Below are 20,977 nucleotides of genomic sequence, written 5' to 3' on the forward strand. Positions count from 1 at the left end.
CGGGAAAAGAGATTCGCAATGTGAAACGATAAGATGTTGCTTCTATTTTGGGAAGATGTAAAATGTAACTGAGTTGGGATGTTGCGTATGGCTGAGGCAAAGAGAATGGGAACAGAGGCTGATGCTCCGAGCGAGTCAGGGAAAGAAAGAACTGGAACAGAGTTCCATGAGAAACAAATCGAGTCTGTGTTGGGGAGAAGGAAGAGCCAGGTGAAGGGGGAGAGATGTGGCAAGCAGGGAAGGAAGGTGAGACCAGACTTGTGCCTCCTCAAACACCTCTGGCTTTTAGCCAACTTATTAAAAATGAAAAAGCAAGTCATATCTGAAGCTCCCTTCACACTCAGGTTGGACGAAATAAAACATGCTGGTTTCTGTTAGATCGGATGAAAGGCTGAACAGAAACACCTCATCCCAGAAGGTTCTAGAATCCTAGAGTGATTCTCTTCACCTGGGCCATGCCCAGTGCTGACATACAGCCAAGCACTGTAACCTAATGTAAGAACGGAACTACACTGCACTTTGTGTCCCGGCCAACATCAACCAATTTTCTTCAGGAAGGTAAAAAAAAAAAAAAACCAAGGCAAAAACATCAGCGTTGCATTTTGACCTCATTGATCTTTACAGCCCCATCTTGGAAAAGTCTTAACTTTCGCAATACTAGAGTCTCCTTTTGCACCCCATGTGGCTAAGCCTTTGAACATGGTGGTCGCATCCAACGTAAAAACCATGCATCCTGCGAACTGCTGAAGATGGGGAGCTTCTGTTGGTACAGAATGCCACCTGCCACTCCCACTCCCCGAGAAACCCGCGGATAAGACGTGCTCTAGTAAAGCTCGGATTTACTCATTCCCCGTATGTATCCTGAACCTGGCCTGGCCTCCCTGTCTCTACAGATAGCTCCCTAGTCCCGACCACCGTCGCCTGAACCAGCCTTGAACTGGTTCCCTGCTTCTACTCTTGCCTTTTACATTGCAGCCAGAGTAGCCTTTAAATTAAAAACCAGAGTCAGACTGTATCGCTCCCCCATCCCCCCAAATCCTCTTCTGGCTTCTGTTACATTTAGAATAGAATCCAGAGTCCACACCTGAGCTACAGGGCAACACATAGTCCAACCTCAGGATGCCCCTCTGAGTTTGTCACCCACCACTCTCCTGGCCTCAGGCTTTTTTCTGGAACCTACCAGCTGGCTCCCTCCCGGGACCTGGCCCTGTTCCTCTGCCTGAGTCATGCTGTTCCTGGGCATTCTCATGGCTTATTGTCTTCCTTCATGCCCCTGCTCAGAAAGATCAACTACTCAGATGGACCTTCTCCGATCTATGAGTCTAAAATAGGCAACCCATCGTGCTCTCTCCCCGTTTTTATTTTTCCCATTGCGTCCATCCCCACCTGAGAGTGTATTATATGTCTCTCTGTTGATTTCCTGTGTCATTCCCTACTCCCTAGGATGTAGGCAAAATGAGGACAGATACTGTTTTATTACATGTCACATCCCCTAGTAAAAGCTAATTCAGCAATTGCTCAAGAAATATTTCTTGAAAGGAATAATCGTGATTTCCGGAGTCCTATCAGAGCTAAAAGCATATTGTTTTCCCATTTTAACACTTGGCAATTTAACAGTTGCCTTAGGGGAAAGGAGGCAAGGAACAAAGGAGGTAAGTTGTGCTCAAAACTCAAAATCTAAACACTTTTAAATAAAGAAACATTTCATAAGTGAAAGAAGGCAATGGGAAGTAAAAGATTAATGAAAAATGTTGTATTAAACAGCTGACACACTAAGTGCCAAAATGATGGGTTCACCATTAAAATTAAAATCCTATTTCATTTATAGTCTGACAATTTCTTTGGTTCTAGATGAAAATCAACAGTGACATTTACACAGTGAAGCGCGGGTGCCTGTAGCTGGAAGGGAATTTAAATGCAATTTAGCTTGTCTCGAATGTGGCTTTCAAAATGGAAATGAAATGTAATCTGAATGGAGACTTGTACCAGTTCGGTTTTGTTTTACAATCTGAGAAAATACACTAGTTTCGTAGACTGTTCTGTTAGCGTCGGGCTTTTCCACGTCCCTCTTAATATCTTACCTTCGGTTCTTAATGGTCATGCACAGGGGTTTGGAAAACACATTTTCGATGAAAACGCAAATACCCATTTGTGTCATAACTTCAGCATGGACTTAAATGACCTTGAAGGAAGTGGACTGCACACACTGTGTCTCTCCACGAATCCCCTTCCCCAGCACCCACCCTTCTATCTAAGAAACTTCAATTATGCAACCTTTTAAAAGCCACCAATGACCATTATTTATTCACAATATAAAGATGTGTTGACATATAAACAAAAACTCATAGACACAGACAACACTTTAGTGGTTAATGGAAGGAAAGGCGGGGGAGGAGGGAAAAATAGATAAAGGTAAAGGGGGTCAAGTCCCTGGTGACAGAAGGAGATTTGACTTTGGGTGGTGAACGCACGTGCAATATACGGATGATGTATTATTGAATCGTACACTTGAAACTTACATAATTTTATTAAGCAATGTTGCCCCAGTAAATTTAATTTAAAAAATGTGTCGGTAATTATATGTTAGCTGGATATTATTTATATATACATTTGCTAGTATAACCAAAGACTACTGTCTCTGCTGCGATGCTTTAGAATTTGACTTTCTATAAGTTTTGACTTTCTCTTGTCTTTTTAATAGCGCGGCTAAACCAACACAATCTAGCCACAAGAGTTAATAAACAAAATCACACTCTGAAAGTGATCAGGTTATTTATAGTACAATCGGTCTTGACAAAGTCGGCAACACGGGAAATTCAATGTTCTCTTTTTGTCTAGATTTTTCAAAACACTATCTTCTATTATACAATTCACTATCTCTTTCAGGTAACAAAATCAATGTACCACCCTACTACTATTTCTAACAAAACTTTAAAATAAAAAGTCAGCGACTTGAATCTTGCACTGACTAGCAGCTGCATCACTGGATGAAATTTAAGCATCACTGGATGAAAGATTTAAAAAAAACCCAAAACCCAGGTAGCCAAGACGTAGGCTGGAACAGTACCCCACACACTTCCAGCTTTCTCGTCTTCTAGCTCGCAGTAACGCTTTGAAGCTACAGGAGACATTGGTGATGTCTTCTTTTTACTTTTGTACAAGAAGCAATCAAAACCTTGGTCAGCTTTGGACCATAAAGCTGTTAATTATTGAATACTACCACCATCATTTTTCTAAGAAAAAAATATTAAAACAATATCATACATAATCTTTTCAGTGGCCCTGATGGCTTCAGAGAACCCGGGAATACATTGTGTTGGCTGTCCACGGTCTAGGGATCAAAGCAAAACCTTTGAACATTAGTCCCCAACACTCCTGCGTGGTCACCTAAGCTCAATTCATTCGCTCCCAAGAGGCAGAAACTGAAGGTCACAGAGGTCAGCAGGTAGCAGCTACTCTGTGGCAAAATCTGCAAGTCCGCAAGATCTCCAGCCACTAAGTCAATGGCTTCCTTATAAACTAGGCTTACTAGGCTACAGCCTTTGTTTTGTTTGACTGTTTTTATAAAACCTCATGCAGTATGTACCCCACTGTGCTCTCTAAGATAAGGTACTCCTGCAAAGAATTACTTATAACAGAAAACTGGAGAAGAACTGACAGATTGAGACTCAAGTCACAAAAGGTGACGAAAATAGGTATTGTGACAAGCCCCACATCATCCTGATTTATCGCTTTATGCTTTGAAATGAAGAGCAAGACAAGGCCCCTTGGCTAAAAATAAATTTAAGATAATTATATCATAGTTATTTCCTACCTTTCAATTTGTTCTCAGATCTTTTGCAACCTACGGGACATAGAGCTGAAAACAGGCAAATGAAACGGAACGGTTTAACCAGTGTACCATGAGTCAGCAAAATTAGCTCTTTCTTCAGAGCCCTGAAGTTCACTGTCAGCAGATGATGCACGGTGGTGAAGATGACATTGAGAGGTGGGGGCAATAACCATTCTTAATGGTTACTTCCGAAGATGAGAAAAAGTACTACTCATGCTAATATTTCCAGTGGCAACAGGTATATGAAAATACAGAACATTCTCTTAATAAGCTGGGGTCTTGCTCATGTTGTTTTTCATGTTTTATAACCCATGCAGGCGATGACTTTATGAAAGGATGTGAAGATAAGGTAGGAAGGTTTAGTGGTTTAACATACAGATTTGGGGACCAAACTAATAGGATCCGATCGGAACCTACCTCCTTAGGTATTAAGAGGATTAAATGAGTTCAAAAATAATAAAACGCTTGAAATGATGCTTGGCACATAAAAAGTACTAAATAAGTAAACAAACTCCTTTTAGCAAGTTTTCTAGACTATTTTCTCTTTTAAGAGTGATGTTCATCCTGGTATGTTTTAAAAAAAACAACCCACAATTATTTAATTCTTAACAAAAACTTGCTTTAGGAAAAGAGATGTAGAATATTTGGAAAATATAACAAAAGCACAAAGACTCACTGGTAATCAGCACCACCAGGAATGATTAATAAGGGATATCATTACTCACTTTTCTTGGGAAACACCTAAGGCCTTGTATTCGGTCCACGTGTATAGACATTGAATATATATTGTCATTTGATGAATGGAGTCATTCTACATGTATAAGTTTCATAACCATTTTTTTTCATTTTACATCAGAGCAGTTTAATACAATGAAGTAAACAAGCAGAAATACCCAAACGAGGAAATGGGACATCGACTATAGTTAATTGTTGTTTTCCGATGCCAAATCTAGAGAATTTGGAATTCCTTATTTGATACACTCAGGTTTTCATTTGGCTTAAGAAACTGCAGAGCCAGACAGAGTCAGACATGTAGATGAGTTCCCAGGAGCTGTATAGAGACTTGACCTTCCTATGGCTCAGAAATAAGTCCCCCAGATTCTAGCCAACAGGACCCGGCTCAGCAGCAGGATGCAATATCAAGGGGTGTTTCCCTACCAGGCCTCAGTGACTGCCAACAACAACCAAAAGAAACTCGATGTAAAACATGGCCCATAACAGCCGTGCGCTCCTTCTTCAGAGCCCCGGAGTACGCTGTCACGCGATGATTCATGAAGTCGGCACAGAGAGGCGGGGGCCAGAGGACAGCCATCAGCGCTCAGGGTTCAGCCAGGGCCAAAAGGCCTCCCCCATCCAACAGGGCCCAATCCATCAGCGCTTGCTGAATGAGCATCCCAGCTGAGAAATGGAGGCGGGTGATCTGGTGCTTTGCTCTTCCAGCACACTGAAAGTTCCTGGAATGGAGGAACTGAATCTTGTACACTTAAAAAGTCCTTTATTATGCCCAGCACAGTGCCTCCTCTTTCTAATGCACGCATTTTTGTTCACTGAAGTTTTGAAATGAGACATAGTTGAGCTCCCAATCAGACTCTAATGAACATATTACCTGCGTAAACTTAGGCAGGTTACTTAACTTCTCACAACTTCCGCTGCCTCACCTATGAAGGGGCAGAGCAGAACCTGGTAAATAATAGCTGTTCATTACTACCAAATAACTTACATATTGGGCACTATGATATGTTAGGCAATGTGTGATAAAATTATGTTACCTTCAAGAAGTCAACAATCGTAAAATAATAATGATTTACTGAAGAGTAGCTAGATTTTCCTTTAAGAAGGAAATGTCCTTATTTTCCCATCCAATTTTACTTTTCTCTACCCCTAAAGCAGACTTACATTGATTGTTCCCATGGTCCATGCTACTCCTGGACGTTTGGTGCCAACATTCAATGTAGCACTTTGTTTCATGTTTTCAAGTCTCTATTTCTTGCTGAATTATTTCCTGTGTGTAAATGGTGGGTTTTTTTCTACAATTGGATAAACCCTTTGTCAGCAGGTCACCTGATTCTGTTTCTTTTCCATTGCCACCCACAAGCACAGAAGGGCTGTTTATGAACAATTGTTTATGATTCGATTGGAACTATTCTAACTTTGTAACTGGCCAATCAACGATTACTGGCTGCGAATTATTACCTTAGGGGTACTTCATTGGATGAAGCAATTTTCCTTATTATTTAGAATGCTGTTATCAGAAACACAATTAAACTGTGGAACTGATTTATGATCACAAACTACTCAGCTGGAAATGTTAACCAGCTGAGGAATGCTCTGGAAGGGTGGGTGGGTAAATGAATGGCAGAACCTATTCTTGCTCTGTCCCATGGGGATGGACATGCCATTGCTACCTCCCACCATGTCCCAATCCTCCACTCTAAAAACCGGGACGAAGACTCAGGGTTTATCTGTAGCAACAAGTACCTACATGCCTCTCAAGTCAGTAACTATCACCACGTTTGGGGATCTCTCATTTCACCATGAAAAATTTACCTGTGACATATGATATTTGTAGAATCTACCACCAGTGTGCAATAATAAATAAGAGTCAGGTTCTGATTTCCACATGGGACAAAACGCCACGCCATCATACCCCTGCCTCGGCTGGTTCTATGATGCTTTAGTGATCATATGATCTCAACAAGTATTTGAGGCCATGTCCTGGTTTTAGTATTTCAGGGTCTGTAATTACCTGGTTTAGGGTGAAGCTGACCACTTTGATAGCTTAAGGAATTAGCATCAACTCCTCTAGACTAGCCATCCAGTGTTTTCTAAATGCTCAACCAATTTCCAGATCTCCAACATAATTATGATTCTTACACTGCCTGTGTGAGATTTTTGATGTTTTGGGGGGAAAAAAAAGAGTGTCAAATTTCCAAATATTTAAGACTCTCGCCTTAATGTGAGATTTTTAAAAGTTATTTTCCCACTGGTTTGGTAACGTTTCCCTGTCTCCCCTCAGTATGTCTGATGCACAATGTACCTGTGAGCCTTCTCCCTGTCTCTCAGCCAGAAACTCTGGCTCCACCTCTAATCTTTTGTCTGTTACTCATCTCTAAAGACTTAGCTGAGACCTTAATCATCCTCTTTATGAGCCTTTTACCCTAATCCTAGAATAAGTGCCCCTTCTGCATTATCATCATACGATACTAGCTTTTTTTGTTGAGATGCCCATCTCGTATATCGTTATCAGTTCCCAAAAGGTAGGGATCAGGTTTAATCCATCTTTATAGCCCCAGTGCCTAGCACAGGGACTAAGCCATGGACGGTATTCAGTAAGTGCTTAGTAGACAGCACTGAACTGCTAGATTTTAAATGAAACCAACAGGCGCCAGTGATCGGGCTCCATCTGTTTACCTGGACAAACAAGTCTATCAGTGAAATCCCTGTTGCTCTGGAGCTATTTCCAGTGACACAGCTGTCTCCTCTGGGACAGATTTCACATTGCCCTGAAAGCCCAACTGAAGGCCTTTGGAAGATGGAAACATGAAGTTACATTTATCAAAATTAATAGTTGTGTTGAATGATAAATGCTAACCGTAAAAGACTTAAATCATCCAGAAAAAGACAAAGAAGTTAAGAATCACCCGAAACTGCACAATAGAGAGCTTGCCATTGTTAACGTTTTGGTGAACAGCCTTCATTTTTAACGTTTTGGTGAAAAGAACAATAAACATTTTTTATGCACTTGCACAGAATTTTACATATATTTTAAACAACTCGAATTTATAAATTAGATAGCCTATGTAAAAGTCTTTTACACTTTTCAATTCATAACATGCTATAGACCCCTCTGCAGCTCAATAAATACAGAGTACCTTAATCTTTAATGGCTGCTTCGATGCATGTTTCATCAGTGAGAAAGACCCTTGGGCATACAGTTTTGCATGCTTGTCCAATTATTGCGTTATGATAAATACCTAGAGGTAGCACCGATGGAGCAAAGGGCATGCTCATTTAAATTTTATTACCGTGTGTGTGTGTGTGTGTGTGTGTGTTACTATTGGGTGCCCCAGAAAAATTGTTCTGGTGTGACATTCTCAGTTATGGCATGAGACAGGTTCCTAACAATTTGAGTAGCGAAATGTTTTGTTTTGCTTTGGGGTGTTTTTGTTTTGTTTTGTTTTGTTTTTGGGGGGCTGTGGTTTATTTGATTACTAAGAAGTTGAATATCTTTCTGTATGTTTATTGTCCTTTTGTATTTTGTCTTTTTCAATTGCCTGGTCATAAACTTAGTCTATCTTTCAATAGAGTGTAATTGCACACTTTAGAGATTTTAAGAGACTTTTTATATTAGTCATATTAAACTTATTTCTGTTGCAAATATTACTCTCACTCATTTTGACATTTGACTTTTAATGTAGTTTACGGTGGTTTGTTTGCTTACTGCCATGCAAAGATTTTAAATTTTTATGTAGTCAAATGCATCAACTTTTTCTTTTTTGGCATTGGATTCTGTGGCATTGCAAAGAAGACATTTTGCAACCTAAGATTATAAAAACACTCTTCCATACTTTTATAGTACTTTTATGGTTTCATATTTTACAGTTCAATCTTTAGATGCATTTGTAAAGCTCTGGTATAAAGAGATGAATTAAGGAGTTTAATTTTTAATATTATACCTAAGAACAACAAAATATTTTTAAAGACTAAAAGTACCTCATTTTAGTACCTCATCTGTATATCTTTTTATTTCAGTTAGTCATGGATGCATTTATCAAACTGCAATCACTGTGGGCATCATCTGTGCCTGCTGCCTCTTGGCCTCTCATGGTGCTTCACAAAGAAATGGCCTTCTATAAACCTCCTCACTGTATATGATAAACTCGTGGGTAAAAAAAAATGCTTCATCACTCCACACACACACACATGCGCGCGAGCGCGCACACAGATTTATGTTTGATAAATGAAACTATATTTGTTAATTTCTATGGCGAGATTATTTTTTTAAACCAGACTTTTATAGAAATAAGGTATATTATATTTACCACTCTTAGATCATAGAATTTAGTCTTTTGACTTAAAGATACACACATATTCATATACCTGACCCAGGACAGAAGCTGGTCAAGGTCAAAACAGAGAAAAAACATGTTTACAAAATAAAGAGATAAGTATCATGTGGATGATTGATAAACTTTTTAAGTTTAGAGAATTACGCATCCGTAATAAATGGACTATGCTTCCCCCTCCAGCATAATCAAGGGAAACTAAGGCTGCTAATATGATGGTGATGTTAATAAATGGCATTTGCTCTGCATATCATGTGGCAAGTCCTATTCTAAAAGCTTTAGATAACGACGGCACATAGAAGTCTCGCAACTGTCCTCTGAAGACAGGAAAGTACTGGTATATTCCACACCCTTTACAGATGAGGAAACTGAGGCAAAGAGAATCTCAGTAATTTGCCAAAACTACATGTTAGTGAGTATCTGAGCCAGCCTTTGAAACCCATTTGCCAGATTTCGGGCCTGTGCATTTACCATGACAGCGAATTTCAGGTCCCCTGAAAATTGCCCTAATCATGACAATCGAGTTTCCAGACATCTTCATTTAAAAGCTGAGGTTGAGCTCTAGCAGCCAGTTAACAATGACTTTGCAAAGATGTCTGAGCAATGGGTGGTTGGGATCTAATGGCGAAGACAGGTATCTTATTCCTGAGAAGGGCATTTCCCTTAGTCAAGAGTCAGCATCTTCCCTAGGGAACATAGTCAGTGACATTGCAATAACTATGTGTGGCGTCAGATGGGTACTAGACTTATTGGGGTGGTCACTTTGTAAGTTATGCAAATGTCTAACCACGATGTTGTACACCTGAAGCTAATATAATATCGTATGATGACTGTAATTGAAAAATATTTTTAAAAAGTCAGCATCCTCAATTCTAGCCGTGGTCCCACTTCTTTTGTAAAGGGAACTGGCATAGCCCTTAGTTTTAGTTGCCTCTTATATCAACTGGGGATAATAATAATCATCGTATGGAAAAATGCCTTATAAACTGTAAAACATGAGTCAAATTGCTGTGAATTCATAACATTTCCGGGGCAAAAGAAACAGCCACATTTAAGGCTCTGGGTTCAGAAGGTAGGTGGTGTGCTCGTCTCTGCAGGGAAAAGCCAGGGCCTAAATAAGGTCTAAGCACCAGGCAGGTGCTGCCAGGTGGACACTGCCAGGTGGGTGCTGCTTAGGGAGATGCGACCAAGCAGGTGCTTATGGCAAAACAAGTCCTTTCTGCCACATCAGCCAGGATTCCAGGTAGAAGCCATTGTTTTGGATTTCTGAATTCTGTGATGTCACTCAGGAGAAAATAACTCTGAGAAATGCTATGGGTAAAGAAACCCTCCCACCTTCTCTGTCATTGCTGAGTCACTTCTGTAGAACTTCCCCCCAGCACAGAGTAAGCCCTGCCTGCAGCTCCAGTCCTCGGTGCCTTTCACTGGATGGTACCAGGAGGCCTGGAGGCACCAGCAGCAGCCTCACTGCCTTCTCCAAGGCCAAGTTCATTCTTATTTTATGCCTGAGGAAGGGCTCCAGGCAGCTACAGAGGAGACCAGGCACCTGGAGGGGCAAGAGAGGAAATGAAGCAAACCCTCAAGGCATAACATGGAAGGGAGGCCACACGGGTCCCTGCCAGCATGTCCCTGCCAATGGCCTCTGAGAACGCAGAGGCTCCCTTATCTTGCAATCACGCTGCCTTCAATCACTAAATGAGAAATGGTCCTATTTTCTACTTATCTCTAACATTAAAAGAGCAGGCTCATGATACCAGCTGGCAAGGGACAGAAAAACAGCACTTGGATTTTTTTTTTTTTCAATACAGAAATATCCTGACTTTCTGTCACGGAAGGTTTTTCCAAATAGAAATTTCATTCTGACTCTATCTCAGCTTGATTACACGTGCGTCAATGGGCTTCTAGCAGGGTATATTTTCAGGTGGCCGAGGGGGCCACCAAAGAGGTTGGCCCAATAGATTTACAACTAATGCTTGAGTGCTAAGTATGCACTGGGCGTGGGTCTCCGTGCTTTCCATTGCTAACTCATCTGAGCCTCCACACAATCCCAAGGAGTGGGTACCAGCATTATCTCCATATTATAGATGAGGAGATCGGGCACTACTGACGTTAGGTTATTTGTCAAAGACAACACAGAAGCGGGGAGGCTGGAGCGAAGCCTGGCTCGTCGGAGAACCTACGATCGCTCCTTTCTGTGTGCACGGTCCAGGCCTGTCTCTTCTCTCCTGTCAAAGTCATAAGCACCTGTGAGACTGGCCCAGGAACCATCTAGAAGAAGGAAATGAAACTAAGATACTTTGAGCAGCTTCTCGGAGTCAGACACTGGGCTCAGCACTTTCACTTTGGGACAGTGAATCTCATGGCCAAGGTAGGCTGACTTCTCTAATTTCGTGAGCTGCATGTACACTCTGAGCCATTAAGACCTTTCTGAGGCTCAGCTCGAGACATCATGGAGTCTTCAAAGACTAAACCCAGGACTATGTTCCCCCCTCACCCCGACTCACATGTTTTCAGCTTATTTTACTACAATCCAGTTCTAACGCAGACCCATCAAGCACTTCTCCTGCCCCTAAGGTTCTTTACCAACTCGATGAAAACAAAAATGGGGAAAAAGATTTGTCTCTGCCCTTTGGGAAATAACAACTTTAGAAGTCAATAGAAGCTTTGCTAGGCCAGCAAAAAAGTTACATGAGAGGCAGCTGACTGACTACTCCTAATCAGCCCTTTCCTATCTGCTAAACTGCCTGGTAATCTCCGCCTCTCTGGTAGTCCAGGGTACCCCACGCCCACCTCCCAGCTGAGTGCACCCCCCCACCTCTGGAGAATCAAAGCAGGAAATGAGGGCTGCTGCCTTGGCCTAAGTCCTTTTCTCTTCGATTTCAATAATAAATAAACTCAAAAACCGAAACTTGAAAGGTAGTAAACACTACCTTTCGGTGACTTAAACTGGCACTATCCAACAGAAACACAATGTGAGCTATATATGCACTTTAAATATTTCTAGTAGCCCCATTAAATGAATAAAAAGAAACTGGTAAAATTAATTTCCATAATACATTTTATTTAACCAATATATTCAAAATATCATCTTGACATGTAATCAATAAAAAATTATTAATGATCTATTTTACATTCTTTTTTTATACTAAGTCCTCAAATTCCTACGTGTATTTCACTTACAACATATCTCAATAGGACTGGCCATATTTCACACAATCAAGAGTCACATGTAGCCAGTGGCTACTATACTGGATGGCACAGAGTTAAACATCATTCTCTGTTATGATCTTACAAACACAAATAGATTAATTCATCTTCACACACTTTACACAATCAGAAATTATTACAGGAAAAAGCAGTGAATTTTTACTTTGCCTCCAACTGCTTTGAATTTCTAAATGAACCTGATCTATTTTCTGATTTAATCTTCACCATAAACTGTGAAGTTGATCTGTACAGTATTTCATAGGGGTAACAGAATGGAATAAAAGCATCATACACACACACACACACACACGCACGCACGCACGCACGCACGCACGCATACCTGTTTTATGTTCTCAATTTATGTAGCCAAGGATCAGAACAGAACTGAAACCACACAGCAATACAGAGCCCAAGTGAAACGAAGCGGCTTCCTGACACAGTGCAAAAAAGGGAGCGTTAAAAACAAAAACAAACAAACGAAACGAGCAAAGAAGCAAACGAACAATAAAGGGGCCGAATGGAGGTCAGCGGAGAGGACACCACACTGCTCCAGGCGATGGGCTGTACCAACTAGACTATGGTAGTGGCAGGAAAAGTGACGCTGGGAGAGGGCGAGATTCACAGGATCTGGGAACTGGAAGAGACAACGGCCTCGAGTTCAAGGCCTTTTCAGGATCAAGGCCTACATTCTTGGAGAAATGGTGGTGACCGTCACGCAAAGAGTAAAGTCGATATGACCAAAGAGCTTTCCCCCTCTTGGGGATGGGCCGCAGAAGAGAGAACGAGCTCAGGTTTGCCATGTTAATTCCCCTAACAAGACCTGCGTCTGTTCTCTGCACCTACTTTCATGGACTGAGTGGCTGCTAAAAGGAATCCAATAAGCACTTGGCTTTCCTTAGAACTTGCTTAACTAGTTCATGATAACTTCAATGTGTTAGTCACTTACATTCTACTCAGCTGGCCCCTAAATGACCTCAGCAGATCTGCTGACCACTCTTCACATCTGCCCTGATCACTAAGGGATGGAAATTCTGGTCTGCAGATGAACTATCTGGCCTGGATTTTACCTCTGAAAGGGCCACAGTATGCGAGGCACAACTTTAGATCGAAAAATGTTGACGCTTTGATATTTAAAGTGAAGAAAGTCTATAGGCAAATGTCAGTGAAAAAGCACCTCATCAATGGCCCCTCGAATTCTATGAAATCTAGAGTCAAGATGCCCATTTATCACTTAATCCTCGATGGTGGAATATTCTACAGAAATACCGTCACACACATTTGGAGTGGTCGGTCTCTTAAACAGCCAAGCCATTACAGAGACCAAACTGTTTCATAAAAACAGAAATCACCATTTGTGAAAACACATTGCTTATCAATGCTCCGCAGCATGTCCTTAGAAGCTATGAAATTAAATTAACACCTTTAGGAAAAGGATCGAATGTGTGTATACACACGCTCAGAGACACATAATTCGGAGCCGACCCCAAATATGCCACACTTCACAGACTTTGTCAACCCTTCAACAACAACATGTGGCAATAACATGTTCAAATACTTAAAAACATTTAGTTTTTAAAATGTGAATGAGGCTATTTTATTCAGTGAAAAATAGAAGAGTGGTTTAGAAACAGAATATCACTGTCCAGGTTGGAATATAAACCAGTCACGGAGCTCCCACAGCCTCTCTCAGTGGGGGTGGTGACCAATCTCCAAAGACGGCCCTCAACAATTCTTCCTCTCCTTATATGAACAGACTCAAGAGAGAGACAGTCTTTATGCTCCCTTGACCCTGGGTGGATCTTATGACTTGTGGCAAAAGCGACATCCTTGGACTTTCAAGCCCAGGTCTTAAGAAGTGTAGCAGCTTCCTCTTTCCTTCTTGGAAGTCAGAAGTTTTGACTCTCAAGAGAGACCTGGTGGACAGAGGCCTGAAGCCACCTCGGTAAGCTGAGCCCAGCCGAGGTCCCAGCTGAATGCAGCTGCACGACTGGGCCCAGGAGAACACAGGAAATGAACCCCAGCCACCCCACAGAATCGTGAGGAATAATAAATCAGTGCTTCTTCAAGCCGCCACGTCTGGGGTCCTCTGTTATGTGTGGTAATAGATCATTGAAACAATGGGCCACAGAAGATATCAAATGATGAAAAGCGAGCCAGATCTCCCATTCACCTGTGACCATCTGTGATCGTATTGGGATTCTGTACACTTCTGCCTGTGAACTAATTTCAGTAGAGAAACACAGATGGGACTGTCTCTTTTCATATTCATACTCCAGCATTCAGGAACATCTCGGATACTGGTACTGATGCTTGCACTGGATTCTGACAATTCTCTCCCCAGAGCCCTGTAGGGCTAGAAAAATGACTTCCCTTGACTGATTCATCAAACTCTCTCCCTCTCTGCTTTACCTAACACCATGCCTCAGACCTGCAAATGTTTATGTTAGAAAGAGTAACAAGATGACAAATGCTGGAGGGAATAAAATTTCAATATGAGTATGAATGGAGAAAAGTTGGTAGAGGCCTTAATTGAAGTTTATGGCATGGACCACATGGAGCTACTCAGCAGCAAGGACTGGGCAGGCTTGGGGTAAACTGAGCTATTAGCCCCAATTCTTGACCTTTTGCTACACCCTTGCCACAAATGCACTGTGGTCAGATGTACTTCTCTTCCTCTTGTCTTTGAACCTGTTCATGCGACTTGACTTGAATGTTGATGCAGGTGATAATGTGCCAGCTCTAAGCCCAAGCTTAAGTGGTGTCTTGTGTATCACTTGCACTTTGAGCCTTCTGCAAAAGGAAGGCATGCCCCCCTTAGCTCGTGGGTCCCTGGAGGAAGATGAGAGAGAGACTAGCAGAGCCACTCCAGTTGACCTACCAACTCGTGATCAAGAAAGACAAAGATGTGCTCATCGCTGAATGCCACTGAGACCCTGAGTTGACAAGGCTCCTTTATTCAAAGCTAACATTTGCAAAATACACATGGTACTCCAGGACAACAGAAAGTCTTCCTGGCTATAAAAGCTGTAACTAAATTAGCCAACGAATGGTTAGGTTCCAATTTAGCTGTTTTTCCAGAAACTGGTTTTTGTGATTTACATTCTAGTTTTATTAAGATGCTGATATGTTACTCTTCTTCCACGGTTCTACATTCTATAGGTAGTCACCACTAGAAGCAAATTTGTTCCAGCAAGAAGTACTTCTCCTTAACAAAACAAAACAAAACAAAAACAAAACAAAACCGTCTTCCTCGTATGTACCAGTTCACTTTAAGCAGAGTATTAACCCTCCCAGATCACCAGGGGACTGAAGCAACCATGACAATGGATCTAAGCTATAGATTCTAATGCAGAATTATTTGACAGTGACTGAATAAGTGCAACTTCAGCTATTTACACATAAACATTATTTCAAAGAGGTTCTTTACTGAACAAGACATGAAGACTCCCTCTTATGAATACAAGTGCTTTGCAAATGTCGAGTAGTGGGTTTCACTGTTAAACTATTTCAGCAAAAACTACTTCATCTGCTTTATACTAACTGGAATTTTGTACTGACCCATACACATGCTTCATCAGAAAAATAACTGATCTCCTAAGGAACAAACTCAAGGTTAGGCAAACTCACGAGCCTGTCAGCGGCCAGTGGTTAGTGAGTGAGCAGGGCTTATTTTGCAATCACAGAGCAGGCTGAGCAGTTCACTGGGAACCACAGCCTGACCGAAGGGACAATGGCAACCCCACTGACTGTTGCCTCAGGGAATGAAGACCCAGTTTTGCCAGGTCTTCTGAAGAAATTTGGGGTCTCATGTGAAACATCTGGATTTTTAAAGGCCACCTTGCTTCTCATTTTAAAATTCTCTAGGAGTCCCCAAAATATATATTTTCAGTAGATAGTCTAACATCGCCTTGAAATATCATAGAAAGGTTAAAAGATGATTATTAAATTGAAATGTCATAGAAAGGTTAAAAGATGATTATTAAATTTATTGTATTTGCATTTTTGAATCTGAAATTTATAATTCACTTTCTCGTAACTTTCTAATAACTCTAAAAAGCACCTCACCGTTTTGTTTATAAATTCTCACTCGCTCCACCCTTGGACCTTTATGTTTGCAGGCTTATAGTTCTTCTCCACCAAGACATCCTTTAGCTGTGGTCCCACCTACCTACTTAAGTCCTACTAGTTATTTAAAGTTTGATTTAAATGCTGCCTACTGCATAAAACCTCCATGATCCTCCTTGAAGTCCTCGATGTATAAATTACAATGACTGTCTGATGGCAGAGACCTGCACTGATACCCGTCACATCTCATCAGCCCCTTCCCAGTACCCTTCAAATGGTATAACAGGGTAACACACGGATCCACTGCCGCGAAAGTGACGGGCCCAGATCAACAGGTCAAGAATAAAGTTCGAAGGCACTCACCGCCAAACACATCTCCGTTCTGGTAGTTCTTCCCTTTCTGGGCTTCCTCTTCATTTTGGACAGTGGCAACATGCTTGGCGGAGGCACAGCCCATAGTCTCATTCGCTCAGCTTCAGCCTGGCTGAACTGCAAATCATCTCTACAGACACGGGGACATTTTTCTTTTCTTTAAACACCAAGAAAATGGATCTTCCTGCGGAGTCGGTCGAGACGTGAGCACCTGCAAGGGCGGAAAGGCAGATCAGGATGCGCGGGACGAGACCATGTCTCGGTGTCTTGCTGAGCCGTGTGACCAGCAGTGCGCTAGAATCCCTGTGGGACCCCACGGTGCAGGTGCCGAGGTGGGGTGGCACAGAGCACAACGCAACGTGGCCCATCCTCACCCGGTCCCCACCACGGAAGCAAGATCAGAAGGCGCGCCGCCGCACGACACACAGCTGAATGTTTTGGGAGATGCAAAAAGATGTATATTTGTTCATTCGGGTAGGTATCTGAGCACTGCTACTTGCCACACACATACTTAAAGTGCACGTGTGTTTACTAACGTTCTAGAATAGCAGAAACCTTCAGAGTACACTCGTGAGATGCGCCCAGTTCACCATCCTGCCCTTGCAGCCTGCTCTTCCTGGCCCTCACGTTTTGCCAGGAGGAGGTGGCTTTCCTCCTCGGGCTGAAAAACGGGCTCGTTTACACATTCCTGGTAGGTTTTATAAATAATTCTATATTCCATTTTACCTGAGGCGACACTGTTTCAGACGAGAAAGATGGGGGTGAGGTCTTAAACTTACTTTTGTCCACTCTCTGTTTAGCTAGCTGAATGTTTTAAAGAGTGAGCAGATGTAGGAATATGAAGAAAAGAAAAAAAGGCAGATGCCTATGTCTTTGAGAGCCAGATGCCTATGTACACACACACACACACACACTAATTTGAGTTCTAATAAAAGCTGGACGAGTGTTTCAGGGATAAAGCACAAAGGAGATAATCTCTTGTTAACTGAAAAGTCACCGTCCTCTGCCCCACCCAAGGTCCCTGCCCAAATTCTCAGGGTTCACTCTGCTGAAGTTGCTCGTTCTTATTTACTTTATCCTTTCATCGTCCTTATCCAGCCATTCCATTCTCACAGACGACGTATTCCAGTCTTACAGATGTTCCCTCTGGACCATCTACCCATCTCTTCGCCTCCACCCACCGCACTGTCCCACAGGCCCTCATCTCCTCACACCTCGGCAGAGAGAAAACGCATTGAGCTGCTGCTCCTAATTTTCTTGAGCACCTGCCTCCCGCGACTCTCCTCTCTCTTTCACGAACAACTGATGTCTCTCCACCTCGAGATCGGAGCTACCGAAACGCAGCTGTGACTGTTCTCTTCCGACAATGTCGCTGCCCCTGAGCCCTCCTTCCCAGAGCACAGATGACATCTATGGATGTAGAAATCAAGCCATTTAAACCATAACATCTCGGCAAGGGAATTTTTCAAAGTAGCCTAACATGCCATGGTAATTCTAAATCGATCAAATAAAGGGACTTTGACACAAAGGTTATAATCTTAAATTGAGCAAGCGAATATAAATTTCAATATTGATTCAATGGCTACAACACTAGCCATGTCTCTGTACAGTTCTTAAGAGTATTTTCTATCACTGGTTATAGTAAATCCTTAACAGGAAGGACAGGGTTAGTTGGTGAAGTTTTACAAATAAGGAATATTTTTTTTTCCTAGAAAGTCAGTGCTTACAGTTTTTCTACATTATTAGGTAACTTAGTGTTAACACATTTTCATCTTTTAAAAGCCATATGGAATACACACACACACACACACACACACACACACACACACACCCCTATTCTTAGCAATAATGCCATTAAAGAAACGCTATTTTGATTTGATGGTCTATTCATACTGGTCTATAAAGCTCAGGGGCTTGATGGGGGACATATGCTGACATTTAAAAAAAATTCACACAATACAGTGTAGTAAGTGCCAAGATAGAGGTTTCATAGGAATCTGCGACAATATCGTCGCAGAAAGACAGACTAAATTATGACTGGGCAAAGGCAAGAGCTAAAAGAGGAAGTGGTATTTTGTGGGGAGTCAGAAGTTCAGTAGAAATTCACCAGGCTGAAGGGGTGGCGGCATGACCCAGACATAAGGAACTCCCGAGCTAAGACACTAGAGAGTGTTAGAGCACTGTGAGTGTGAGTGTGTGTGTACACGTGCGTGCTTGTTCAGAGAGGTCAAGGTGGGGGCAGGACAGGGAAGAGAACTGTACTGCTGATGTTTTGTGGAGGCCTGGAGAAGGCCTTGCTAATTTTATCCAATTTAACAAAAACGAACTATAAAACATCCTAAGATATAGGAAGTCTCCGTGATCCAAACTGGAGCAGGCTTTGAGAGACATTAAACTAGTAGTGTCGAAATCCATTCTGTTAACCTATGACAGTTTTTGAAGAAACATCGCTGAAATACGAGACAAACGAGTCGGGATTCAGTTCTAAGGTCAGGAGAAGAGAGAACACTCCGCTCTAACCAGGTGGCTGCTTCAGCTCTGCATTCCCCAACACCCCTTTCTCAGGGGCTGCATCCCCTTTCCTCCTCACCTCTGGCATCACCAGGTAAGGTTACAGGTGTGGGCTCCCAGAATGAATTCCTTCCTTTTCAAAAAGGAATGTGGCAAAACCACCTCGCACTCCACGGGGAAAGCAACCCGAAGTGAGAGGGCGAACCTCGCCTGCTTCTGTCTGTTGCCACCTCTTCGGAATAAACAAAGTAAAAATAGGAAGGAGAGTGGGGAACCCTAAGAAAATTCCCGAAGGACAGGGGTCATCCGGGGACAATTTATAATCGTCCTCTCTGAGCGTCTTCTTGCTTTCTTCTCATTCGTAGTTTGGGTCACAGCCTCATATGCTATCCAAGAAGAAAACGAAAGAATCTGAGAGGTGAATTTTCCTTTGCTACCCCTGAAAAGCATCGGGTGGTGTTTTAAAAGTTGTGTTTGCATCAAAAGAAAAATCTTACTTGAATTTAAAAAGTTGAAATCACATGAAAGACAAATACATTGCAGCAAGCTAACAAGATGTAAAAGATATAAGAAGAATTTTTTCAAGTACTTCTCTTATTCAGGCATGGAGGTGAGGGGCATGTTAACAAGCAGATGAGACATAATGTACATTCAATTCAAGTGATGACTCAAGAAGATTAATCATAAAATATTTAACCATATATTTTATAACAGCACTATTGCTCGATATGAGTTCTCTCCGAATCATAAATAGGTGTAGATTTAGTTTTGAAACATATACACTATATATTTTACAGCAGTAATTAAAAGTGATATTTTTAAATTTTATAGCTTCCTCAAAAATATATATTAATTCTTTGCTCATTTTGAAGGTGACATTTATGAAGTCATTTGAGAGGCATAAGACCTCTAATTCATAAAGATGACCATGGATCACTGAGGAAAGGTTTTTTTTTACTATGTCATTTGCATTCTGCACATGAACAATTGTCTAATCATTCATTCATTTAATCAACGGATATTTATTGAAAACTATTAAGTGACAGGCATGTGTTTGGTAGGCATTGGGGTGTATAGAGGTAAACAAGGCAAGACAGGCTTTTGCTCCCTGTCCCCATAAAATGTGAACATTCAGAGAAAAGAGACCTTTAGAAAGACCGGTGTCACAGCGACGTGGTGCAGTTACTGCAGGTTAAATATAATACGACGGGGGATTTCACCCCACCAGGCACCCGATTCAGCCTTGTGAGAGAGAATGTCACGGAGGTCAGGTCCCAGCTAAAGCAACATCACTACAATACTCCTCCTCCCCTGCATTTTTATGGTTTGATGTACATCAAGGTTAATCATTTCTACTGAAAATTCTCTTACTTGACCTCAGTCCAGCTGAGACCTCAAATTGAACAGATCTTCAGAAATGTCCTCCTAACGACTCCTATAGTAATCTGCTCTAAAACATTTTCCTCCGTTTTGTACTATCCTTCGCATAAACCCTAGCAATTTTTTCTAGCTTCCGTTTTTCCATTAGGTTTGCTCAGCCTTTCTCTTCCAATCCTCACGCCCTCTATTCACTTACCTCCTTGAAACCACACGACTTAGAGAGGTTAAGTCTGATGGTGCAAACGGGCGTGCAGAGACCACAACACTGAACAGATCTGAGCGTCTCGTTTTCACACATCGTGATTAACAACATGCTATTTCTAAAGTCACAGATCACAGTGTGAGAATTAAATGGAAACATCTCTTTGACGTTTGATGGAAACTTCTGAGACCAAGTCCTACCGAGGATGATTATTTTAAAACTAAATAATCTATGTGATAGGATCATCAGGCACCTCTAAAAACAAAGGGCCCTATTAATTATTCATGGCTCTGTGTAAAAGTCTCCCCAGACGGTAGTATGGCTACATATCCTGTACTATGT

At 41.8% G+C, this 20,977-nt stretch overlaps 1 protein-coding gene across 2 annotated transcripts in view; it reads right to left on the reverse strand.

The window, feature by feature from the left end:
• CUNH1orf21 (chromosome unknown C1orf21 homolog) overlaps nucleotides 1–16,764 on the reverse strand; it is a 122,438-nt gene extending 105,674 nt beyond the window's left edge. Inside the window, exon 1 of one of the 2 annotated variants that reach the window (XM_006907741.1) lies at nucleotides 16,534–16,764. In XM_006907741.1, coding sequence (XP_006907803.1) covers nucleotides 16,534–16,627 — 94 coding nt within the window. In that variant the 5' untranslated portion in view covers nucleotides 16,628–16,764. The remainder of the gene's footprint in view (nucleotides 1–16,533) is intronic. The other variant, XM_015586120.2, reaches the window with a different exon arrangement.
• Nucleotides 16,765–20,977: the final 4,213 nt, after the last annotated feature.

This window comes from Pteropus alecto, unplaced genomic scaffold (assembly GCF_000325575.1).
Source record: "Pteropus alecto unplaced genomic scaffold, ASM32557v1 scaffold101, whole genome shotgun sequence".
Classification (NCBI taxonomy): Eukaryota; Metazoa; Chordata; class Mammalia; order Chiroptera; family Pteropodidae; genus Pteropus; species Pteropus alecto.